The sequence below is a fragment of the Typopeltis vanoorti genome, chromosome 19, assembly GCF_054136105.1.
Source record: "Typopeltis vanoorti isolate ZY-2024b chromosome 19, IOZ_Tvanoo_1.0, whole genome shotgun sequence".
In the NCBI taxonomy this organism is placed as follows: domain Eukaryota; kingdom Metazoa; phylum Arthropoda; class Arachnida; order Uropygi; family Thelyphonidae; genus Typopeltis; species Typopeltis vanoorti.
This window is the reverse complement of record NC_143567.1, coordinates 18,528,150-18,540,378: the sequence shown is the minus strand read 5'-3', so window position 1 is coordinate 18,540,378 and position 12,229 is coordinate 18,528,150. Positions and strand designations below refer to the sequence as shown.

At 36.5% G+C, this 12,229-nt stretch overlaps 1 protein-coding gene across 1 annotated transcript in view; it reads right to left on the bottom strand.

The window, feature by feature from the left end:
- The window catches only part of LOC150095887 (rap guanine nucleotide exchange factor 2-like), a 455,329-nt gene that overhangs the window by 109,214 nt on the left and 333,886 nt on the right, over positions 1–12,229 (bottom strand). The window contains exon 21 of the mRNA XM_090409556.1: positions 7,303–7,386. Within this exon, the coding sequence (XP_090265682.1) occupies positions 7,303–7,386 (84 nt within the window). The remainder of the gene's footprint in view (positions 1–7,302; positions 7,387–12,229) is intronic.

Genomic DNA, 12,229 nt, shown 5'->3' with positions numbered 1-12,229 from the left:
ATATATTTCAGTTTACATTCCTCTTGAAAATTTTCTATTACTGGTTGGTCACTGCTTGTTTTATTTAAGTTTTTCAAACTATTTACTCCAGATATCTAATATATTCTTATCTTCAGTTTTCATGTCACCTTTATCATCATTGATTCCTTTTACAATACTCTTTCTTCCATTTCTAAACTTTTTCAATATTTACCAGAACATTTTGCCACCTTCCTAATATCTATCTTCTGTATTGTTACCGAACTATTGCCATGACTTTTGTTTAGCAACTTTTACACATAGCTTACCTCTCTTAGATTTTTATCTTCTGTATTCTTTTAAGGCATCTGCTAACTTATTTGCTAAGAACTTTTAGTATGCTTTCTTCTTTTCTAGGACGGTTTCTGTTACTTTTTGTGGTTTTATTTATTATTATTATTTTTATCCTTGCAGACAACTCAACTTCACCAAAGGCCACCCTAGCTGAATCAGTTCTTAATGTTCTCTTCAGAATTTGTCACTGAGAGAGATTCCAAGGTTTGGTTCTTGTTTTTAAACCATTTCATTCTTTCTTCAATAATATTTTTATGATTGAGTCTGCAGTTTACCTGTAAAAGCTGATAAACTTTAATTCTTTTTAAAACTTTCTTACATACCGTTCTTTCCAATGTGATATTCATTTTATCTTACTTCAAACAAAGTGATGGTCACTTCCAATTTTAAATCCTCTGTACACTCTTGTAATCTGAACCAGCATGAATATATCACTATCAACAATGACGTAGTCAAGACTTTTCTTGTCTTCTCTCCAAGTGAACTTGTGTACATGTTTATGTTGAAACATGCTGTTAGTAATGCCGAATACATATCCTGAGCAGAAGTCCTGCAGATATTTACCATTATTATTATTAGCCTTACCCTTTTCACCAAATTTTCCCAAAACATTCTATATGCCTGGTGAGATTAATTTCTTACTCTGCTGTACATTTTTCATTTTCTTTATGTCAGCTGCCTGCTCTAATGACTCGAAAAATTCCTCCACTTCTTCATTTGGAGAAGCTTCTGTGGGCCACAGGCAGAAATAAATTTCATTGTCTATTTCCCCATTGAATTTTGTCCACATAACACTACTTGAAACTGCCTTCCAATCAAGAAGTTTATCTTTGTGTTTAGTGTTGAATACTATTGCTACTCCTTTCTTGCCTTGATTATTGTTGCCCAAATATAAAATCCTATAATTATTATTCAGTAAGATTTGATATGTTTAATTCTTTCTATGTTGATAATTCCTATCTTCATTTCTTCTCACACTAGGTTTGTTCTTCTCTTTCTAGATATTGAGTTGGAGTTAATTCCAGTGGCTGACTTTTCACTGTTTGCCCTGGTTTACTGATGAAAACAGTAGCGGCCTTGTTTAACTGGGCGACACCCCAGCCATCGTATACGACATAGAATCTCCTCATGTCGTATACAATCATATGTACTCATGCTTTAAGCCAATTAAGAGTACAATTTGGTAGGCTAAGTCCCTAATCACCGCCCATCCTCATTTGTTCAGTACCCAGTGGATACTAACTAACTGGGCGCATTTCTTACAAGTAGTGTGGAGGTCTCCTCCCAGTTATTTAGCTTTGATCCTTAAGTGACAGATGGAGTGAGGGTGATACAGATATTCAGAAGTGAAAGCTCAGTTGAAATTTACTCTGCCTTAATCATGCTATTCATTAGCAATTGATGTATTTTATAAAAATTTAAATATAATAAATATATTTGAAAAAAATTTTTGGGAGTGATATTGTTCCAGAAATTCCAAGGAATCAGGAATGTCTTGCATCTTAGCAACAGAAAAATAGCCAAGACTAATCAAAACACTAACTAACTGTATAGCGATTTTGTAAAACTCTGCAACCATACCACCAGAAATCAGCCCTGCTTACACATTCCTGAATGCTAACAATCTCAGATTACTTCCAAATAAACTATGTTTAACATAATTCTGTCATTGATGTCATCTGCTCACTAATCATCAGCTCAGAACTCTCACATCTGTGGTCTCCAGTCTTTGATCAAGAGCTTTATTTCTGACCCAGCTCTCACATCCATAACTTAAAATGGTTTGAACATTGAGTTATAAATAAAATACTGCATTAAAGACTAGAGACCAAAGATACGAGTTCTGTGAAATATTAGGAGCGAATAGTTGGCATCGATGGCAGAATCATTAAATATAAGGTTATTAGGAAGGAAAAAGAGATTGTTAGCATTCTGAAATGTGTGAACAGAGATAATTTTAGGGTATGGTCTCTTAAACAGAATAGAACAGAAAGGGTTAGCAAAACATTTTTTTTGTTGCCAGGATGGCTGAAAAATGACCCACAGCAAAAGACTAGGTGGATTAATAGAGTAAGAAGTGGCTTAGTATACTGAAATATAAGATGAATATTAGAGTCCCAACAGATAACAGATTAATATGGAACTGGAAGAAAACTCTGGACAAGAATATAGTAATGATGCAAACTTTTCACTTAGTATTATCATAATATCCTGCACAACCCATTAGGATACATATCAGAGATTTCATGATGGTGATGAAAATCCACATAGTAGCCAGTCTCCAGGTGATAAAGAGACAACAGTTCATGACCTTCTCCATTTTAGACATCAGTGAAGCATGAAGTGAGGCAATTCTTTTAAGGAACACGCTTTAGGATAGATTCTGAGCATAACTCATGTGGGTACAATATAAGATATCTCTTAAATACAATTGTGGGGGGGGGTAGATACAATAAGGATTAGAAGCCTCGTTTTAATATCCAGATTCTTCTTCTGAGAAGAATTTTTCTTCAATGAACCACATACTTTCTTAGCCTTTTGGCAGAAAGAAATTGGATAATTTGCTTTGTTTGTCTATGCAGGAGCTGAAAGAGAAGAATGTTGACAAGAAGTCAACTCTGACTTTAGTTGAGGCTACAGTCAGAGTTGACTACCCATCTTTCACCAAGCTTTAGCTGGGTGAAAGATGGGTAGCATGTTCAGATGGCTGCATCCAATGGGCAAAGGACCCAGTAGGCACAACTCCAATCTGTGCAAGAAGAGTATATTTTTGCATTTAACTTTCAAAATCACATTTAGATTTGTTAATGGTTTATTACTGCATGTGCTGTAGGCATCAGTGTAGACTAAGAATGAAACTGGAATTTTTATCTCATGCCAGTAGTGCCTGCCCCTTCTTTTTGCATTGTGCTTATTGAAAAACTAAGGTATGGATGTGAGATGGGAATTCTGGAGTTGAAAATGAAGGCCTTTATTCTAAAATGGATAAGTTTTATCCATTGCAAGTATTTGGATCTGGAAAGAATGGAATCAGCAGTCTGACCATGAAAAGGAGAAGTCATCCCATTGGAACTATTGCAATGCCAAAGGACACAAGGCTGTGTGCACTGAAGGAAGGACATTCCACTATGATGATGTAAAAAAAATAGTGGTGTGAGTTAAGAGAGAAAGAAAGAGAGATGACCTCAACAGGTAACTGCTTACAAAATTTTTGGCTTCCCTTCCAGCTTTTTCTGGTAGAAATTGGGGGGGGAGTTTGAGATATGATCATTAAAAGTTGCAAAGGAAGATAGCTTTGCTATTTGGATAGGTTGCAAGAAATCAAAGACCTAAAATAATTTCCAGAACCATCCATGTAGCAGAGAAGCAGATAAATGATATGGGACAGGGAAAACTAAACCAAGGAAGGAAGTTCGAAAAGGGGAAAAAGGTTCTAGATTTGAGCATTCTATGCTAGAAGGAGTCAAACAAATGAAACTTAGAAATTTACTTGATTTTAATCTATAATTTCATGAATAAAATTAATTACAATTATGCTTCTTATATACTGAACATAGATTACATTTGTTATACAATTATTAAAGAACATGCAAGTCCACAGTAATAACTTTTAATTAATAAATAAGGTACAGATATTTCATACTAAAACTAATAGTACATCTTCAGCGTTACAAACAGATAGGAATAGAATACAAGTATCGAACATTCGGTGGATCACCTATTAAAATAAATTGTTGTCGCGAGCTAGGAAATGAAAGAAATTAATAAATAATTAAGATAAATGTTTTTTTTTTTTTTTTTTTTTTAGTGATTACATAAAATAAGTCTCCCAGATCTTCGAGAGTGAGACAATCATTTCGATTTAAATTCGGTCAGTGTAAAATAGCTTCACAACTTTCTTTAAAGAGGCGTTCATATTTGAACCTGCATCTATGAAGGAGAATAGCTTTATCCCACTAGATATTATGGGTAGTGGTAATACTGTGTTGTGCTAGACCAGATTTCTGAGGTTTGTTGTAATCAATATAATATTGATGTTTTTTAATTCTTTTTTCCACAGAATGGCCAGTTTGTCCAAAATAAGAAACATCACACTCACATGGTATTTGGTAAACATCAGCCAAAAATAGAGATGACAGTTTATCTTTCGTAGAAGGCAATAAGAAAAAAATTTTGTTGATAGGAATATATGTGGGAATCAATTGGTACTTTTTTAAAATTCTACCTATAGGTTCTGAGATTCCTGGAATGCAGGGGATTGGAACTCTGCAGACTGTTGAAGAAACCTTAGGTATTGGAACATAAGATTCAATTATCTGTTGGATTTGATTAGGGTGGTAATTATTAGATTCCATTAACTTTTTAATGATGGACAGTTCTTGTTGTAAGATTTCTGGAGAAGAGCAAACTTCATGTGCCCTATTAATTAGAGATTTAAGAATGTCAAATTTTTGAGATGTGTGGTAAGCAGACTTTTATGAATATATCTGCCAATAAATGTAGGTTTTCGAAAGAGGCTTGTAGATAAGGTACCAGAAGAAGTTCGAGTAAGCAGGATGTCCAAAAATGGTAAAGTACCAAAATTTTCCTTTTCCATTGTGAATTGGATACAAGGGTGAAGGCTATTTATCTGTTGTAGAAAGGTGGAAAGCTCATCTTCAGTATGTGAACAAATGGCAAAAACATCATCGACATAACAATACCAAAGAGATGGTTGGGGGTGAATGGATGAAAACATAGTCTCTTTGAATTGTTTCAAAAAATAGTTAGCCAAAGGTGGAGACAAAGGGCTATACCCTCAACTTGTTTTTCCAACTAAAATAACCTGAATAGATAACAAATGCGAAAATCTTTGCGATATCTGGAGGGTAATCTTCATATAATAATTTGACTGTGTTGGTTAATGGAATATTGGTAAACAGAAATACAATATCGAAACTGACTAGCAACTCAGACTCTTTGATTTTTAGATCCTTGATTTTTTCAAGGAAATCTGTTGAATTTTTTTATGTAGGATCTGGAATGTCCAGTGAGAGCACTTAAAGAACGAGACAAGACTTTTGCAATTCGATAAGTAGGAGAATCAATACAATTCACGATTGGTCATACTGGATAGCCTTCTTTATGGATTTTTGGGAGACCATATAGACGGGGAGTTCTTCTGAAGTAGGTTCGTAATTTATCCACAAAATTTGGGTCCCAACTAATGACCTCATCAAGTAATTTATTTAATTGTTTAATTTGAGAATTTGTAGGATTATGCATAATCTTTCTGTAGGTAGAGCTGTCTTCTAAAAGACTGGATACTTTTGTCTCATAGTCAGTCTTGTTCATGATTACAATAGCCTTTCCTTTATCGGCCTTAAAAGATATGTTATTATCTCTTCTTAAAGAAGATTACCCTCCAGATATTTGTAGAAACGAGTTCTACAAACAAGTTGAGGGTACTGCCATGGGTAGCCCTTTGTCTCCACTTTTGGCTAACTATTTTTTGACGCGTGGATAGGCTTATGTGTTCGTCAGACATGTTGTAATAGGTTTCACGGTATGATAAGAACACATATTAGCTTTTAAGTTAATAAATAGTTATTTTCTTAATGATCTGTGTTCTTATCATACCATGAAACCTATTACAACTATTTTTTGAAACAATTCGAAGAGACTATGTTTTCATCCATTCAACCTCAGCCATCTCTTTGGTATCATTATGTCGATGATGCTATTGCCATTTGGTCACATACTGAAGATGAGCTTTCCACCTTTCTACAACAGATAAATAGCCTTCACCCTCATATCCAATTCACCATGGAAAAGAAAAATTTTGGTACTTTACCATTTTTGGACATCCTGCTTACTCGAACTTCTTCTGGTACCTTATCTACAAGCGTCTTTCGAAAACCCACATTTGCTGGCAGATATATTCATAAAAAGTCTGCTCACCACACATCTCAAAAATTTGGCATTCTTAAATCTCTGATTAATAGGGCACAAAGTTTGCTCTTCTCCAGAAATCTTACAACAAGAACTTTCCATCATTAAAAAGTTAATGGAATCTAATAATTACCACCCTAATCAAATCCAACAGATAATTGAATCTTATGTTCCAATACCTAAGGTTTCTTCAACAGTCTGCAGAGTTCCAATCCCCTGCATTCCAGGAATCTCAGAACCTATAGGTAGAATTTTAAAAAAGTACCAATTGATTCCCATGTATATTTCTATCAACAAAATTTCTTCCTTATTGCCTTCTACAAAAGATAAACTGTCATCTCTATCTTTGGCTGGCGTTTACCAAATACCATGTGAATGCGATGTTTCTTATTTTGGACAAATTGGCCATTCTGTGGAAAAAAGAATTAAAGAACATCAATATTATATTGATTACAACAAACCTCAGAAATCTGGTCTAGCACAACACAGTATTACCACTACCCATAATATCTAGTGGGATAAAGCTATACTCCTTCATAGATGCAGGTTCAAATATGAACGCCTCTTTAAAGAAAGTTATGAAGCTATTTTACACTGACTGAATTTAAATCGAAATGATTGTCTCACTCTCGAAGATCTGAGAGACTTATTTTATGTAATCACTAAAAAAAAAAAAAAAAACATTTATCTTAAATATTAATTATTTATTAATTTCTTTCATTTCGTAGCTCGTGACAACAATTTATTTTAATAGGTGATCCACCGAATGTTCATTACTTATATTCCATTCCTATCTGTTTGTAACACTGAATATGTACTATTAGTTTTAGTATGAAATATCTGTACCTTATTTATTAATTAAAAGTTATTACTGTGGACTTATTATTTTTACGTGTTCTTTAATAATTATACTATGCCACAGGTACCTCTAAAAATATAAATTTGTTATACAAATCAAAACAAACTGTAATTTAAAGAATGGCAAAAAGCAATAACTGGAAGTTATTTTGATGTATATTTATTGTGAACTATTCAACATATTTAACTTGTGTTACTCACCATGGGGGGCTGAGTATGTTCACTTGTAAGTAAATTTCTGTATTTACACATATTACGGGAAGGATCCATGAAATCTAACAAATCCTAGAGAATTATAAATAATGGAATAAAGTCATTTGTTCAATCAAATCTGTCTAAAAAAATTTAATGATAACCTCCCTATTGAAAGGCTCTAAAGTTATAGAATGAGAGTTAAATACTATAGTCAACTTATGAAATGCAGTCAATGATTGCTACAACTTCACAGAAAGCAAGGAATAGTTTGTTATAGTAGACTTATTATGTAATAAATATCCTTTGACAGTTTGGGGAATTTGCTGCTTTCACTGGCTTGTTATGGGAAAGGAATTCACTATAGGTGTTTGTGATATTTTAACAGACAGTTTTTATGAGTGTAGTTTGTTTAGAACATTATATATACCTATGATGTTTGTACAGTAACAGTAGACTACACTATATTATTCAGTCAAAACTGCAGATCAATATACATAAGCTGAAACTGAGTCATTACAGAATGGAGATGACAAAACTTTGCCCTTATTGGAGATCTAAATAGAGAAAGAAATTAATACCAAACATACAGAAATGTTCTGGGAAAATTTGAAGAAAAGAGTAAAGATAATAATTTCTGCTCAAGACAAACTACTTGATTACCACCACCATGTTTCATCATAAATACATGTATATAACTTGGAGAGAAGTAGAGAAGTAGCCACTGTAACATGCAGGTTCAGGACAAGAGCATACAGGGATATTTCAAACAAGAAGTGAATACCCATCAAAACTAAATAGTTTTGAGCAGGAAAAAACTGAACAACATATTGAAAAGAAACATGCAAGAAAGTTTGAAAAAGAATCAATGTCGAAAAGCTTTCAGAGGTGAACTGTAGAATCAAATACATAAATGATATTCAATTAAAAATAAGAATCAAACCTTGAAGACTCAGTGACAGACTCCTGAAGAAAGTAGTGATTTGTCTAGACGGGTATGTGCAAAACTATCTAACAGAATAGAAATATCAGACTCCAGGGTGGATTCAGGAAGTTAAACAGGCATTCAGGGAAAAGAAAACGTACTTAAAGTTCCTAGGAAGTTGGAGAGAATGCTGCCTGAGAGAATATAGAGAAAAATGTAAGAAACAAAGCAATAGGTAAACATAGCATTACAAAAGTCATGTGAATATTAAAATAAGAATATAGAAGATTAAACACACATGCACACACACACACACACTAGGATGGTGACAATATTAATATTATTATTATAAAAGACCTCCAGGAGTCAGGGACTCATTGAGGACTGCCACATACTACATGCACCAGCTATCATACTTATTCTTGAATTCATTCAAACTGCTTGCGTACACAACGTCCAATGGCAATTCATTCCAATCATGTACTATGAGAGAAAAATCTAGCCCTCATCCCTTTCTTAGTAGCATTCATTCTCAGCTTCTAAGGATACCCTCGTCCTTTCCCCATCCTTCATAAATTAAAAAATTTATCAATTGAAATCCTATATGACCCTTTCAGAAGTTTGCAAGTCTCAATCATATCACCCCTCTTCCTTCTGTTTGCTAGTGTCTGCAGTCTAAAAATTTTCAATCTGTCTTCATAATCAGTATTCCACAATCCTGATATCATTTTTAACTCTCTCCATTCTATCAGAATCACAACAGAAACGAGATCAGATGTGCACACAATAGTCCAAGCGAGGTCTTATCAAGGCCTTGTAGAAAGGCAAATTCACATCTTATCTTTACATGTGAAAGTTCATTTCAACATTGCAGTTATCGTTTGAGTTGTATTTGCAATCTTTGCTCCATGGCCCCCTGAACTTCAACTTGTTATCTACTAACACTCCAAGTTCACTAGCCTTATCAGTTTCTTCTAGCATAATCCCACCAATATAATATGACACCAGATATCTAATCATGCTAAAGTGCAGGATTTTGCATGACTTGCATTTACTGACATTGAACTGACATCTATTTTCCCATGCCCACAATTCTATTCGAATCGTTCTGCAAGTACTGCATATCAGCAGCATTTTTAATTACCCTACCTATCTTTGCATCATCAGCAAATAACTGTATGTTGCATGTCAAATCCCTCCCAATATCATTAACAGTGGACCAAGTACTAATCTTGTGGTACAGAACCAGTTTTTTATTTTTTATTTTTTTATATTAATCTTTGTACTGTTTATGGGCAGTACTACCCTTACATCACGTCCAGACTTGATATAGGCCTAAGCCTTTACAAGTGTTTCACCTTATGCTTCTTCGAGTTATCATAGTAGTCATTCTCTGGTGGCAATGCCATGCCACCAGTGTGCCCTGTAGGGCCCTCAAGGAAAAAACTTTTATATCCTTTTGCGTAAGCCCAAGCTGTTTTAAGTCCTTATGACTATCTGCACTCCATACGCCATGTAGAGAGATGGTTGTGCTGGTAAACCTTGGAGTTGCTCCATGCTCCTTACTAACTAGATCTGGGTTATTTTTATAATAATTTACTTTATTATTATGGCCATAGGCTAGTGGGCATCCTGTTCCCACCACCTGGGCATCAACAACCCAAATGTCACCACCTCTTTTAATCACTAAATCTGGCTTATGCAAACCTGCAGAGGTACTATAATGTGGTTCTACCGCAGTCTCCCAACCTTCGTTCTTAAAGCAGTTGTTCAGAATGGAGACCACAGCATCACGCAGACCCCATAGGTGCGGAAGCAACACTGGGCTATATGAGACAATGTCTCATTGTAGTGGCCAGCCCTACAGTTGGAGTCATCAATACCCCATCGAGCTGTGCGGGCTCGAGTAGGCAGGGCATTGATTCTCGTCCTAATAAGGTCAATATACTCGAACCCAGGGAGGAGTCTAGTGCCATCCCTTACCCAATCATGCTGGGGAGGCACCAGATTTGACTCTTTTAAAGGAGCACCATCTACAGAACAGTGCAACAGAGATGCCCATCTCTTGTGTTCTGAGGGCGCTGACTCAATTAAAGCACCTTGATAATGGGACCAGCCTTTAGCCTGCCTAAAGTCTTCTTGTATTAATGGGCTACAGAAAGCCTCTCTGCAGATAGGGGAAAAAGATAGTTCTAACTGCATGATTCTTGATAGCTGCAGGCGTGGGATCAGCCATCTAAGTGAAGGAACCCCAAGCCCTCCATCTTTCACCCTCAAATGGAAACATACAGTAGGAGTGTCAGGCAGCAGTCGAAGCCATGATCTCACAGCTGAACAGATAGCCCTATCCATGGTAGGACAGTACCGAGATATATGTCCTACCAAGCACTAGCTTGTGGTAAAAGCGAGGTAGGAGATCGTGGGAAAGGAGAAACAGTCTTTGCTGGGGCTTGAGAGGTGCTTTCCTCAAAGAAGCGATCCAGGCTTCTAGGATAGAAGGGACAGAAGACCTTCCCATTGGGGTGAACATGATACCGAGGTATCTCCACTCTTCCAGGATGGTCAAAGCATGCAACAGCCTCCGTGCAGGGAAAACTCTATAGTCTTGACCTTAAGCTTCTTGTCACGACCAGAGGGGGACAAGAGCTAAAGAGCAGGACTTCTCTACATTAATAGAAAGGCCTCGAATAGAGAAGAAGTCAACTGCCCAGTCAAGGAGTTCCTGCAAGCCTATCTCAGTAGAGGCTATGAGAATAAGATCGTCCGCAAAGGCCATAGCATTAAAGGAAGAAGTGCCTAGAGAGTAGCCTATATGGCTAGGAAGAGAATGAAGAAACTCATCTGTAACGCAGTTAAAGAAAAGGGGAAATAGAGGATCACCCTGGCAAACACCCCGCACTGCGGGAATAAAAGTTCAAGGGACCCTGTAGTGATAGTGATGTAGCTACCCAAGTATAGCTCCATAACATAGGAAAGAAAAGGTTCTGGACATCCAGCAATAGACAGTGCTCGAAGGAGAGCAGGAAGGGAGACGCTATCAAAGGCCTTCTGGAGGTCCAGCGACGCCATATATAGAGGCTTAAGGTGACATCCGGAATCAGAGAGAAGAGAAGATATATATTCTCGGCACAGCCATCCGAAGGGACAAAAGCGCTCTGTCTATAATCATGCTGTATATGTTGCTGAAGTAGTTTAACTGATATTTTATGATAGAGTCTAAGTAACACAGGGGAGATGGTAATAGGTCTAAAGTCTGATGCACAGCTTCAAGTTTCTTTCTTTGGAATGAAGATAGTTCTTGAAGCACGTAAGTATGGTGGTATTACTTTACTGGAAAGGAGAATGTCCGCTAAGTCTTGAAGAATCTTCAACGCCACCGTTCGAAGCCTAGACGCAGGAAAGTCATCAGGTCCGGAGGCAGAGAAATTGGATAGAAGAGCTGCTTTAATCTCCTGGATGGAGACAGGCTGGTATAATTGAAGGGCAGGAATGGACCTCAATATCGTAGGTTGGTCATCATAATCAGGGAAGTGTGGAGATGGAGCAGAAAAGACTGTACTCCAGAATTTGACAAAATCATCATGTAAGTCTGCTAGAGGTGGAAGGGAAGCACCGTCAAGGATGGTTTTGGCACATTGCCCTCTATTCTTTTTATAGAGGGCCTGCATAGCTGCTTAGCCCTCTTCCTCTGCTTCCTATTTGACAAAGTCATTGTAGAATGAGACATAGGCTGATGTTGACGAGGTATGAAATGTTCAGAGAATTCAGCATGTAGGTAGTCATTTAACTGATCTGTGATATCCATTCCCAGAAGGTGAGTCTGGATGAGATATTTAAGAATTTGATGGTTATATTCTGGAAGAGGAGGATCATCTAGAGATGATGTCAGTCTGAGAATCAAAGCCTCTTCTTCAACAGCAGGATGGTGGCTGAAAGATGAAGAGGCAGGGACAGGAGATATGGAGATATTACCTGGTCCTACCTGTGGCGGATGGGCTGTCAATTCTCGAA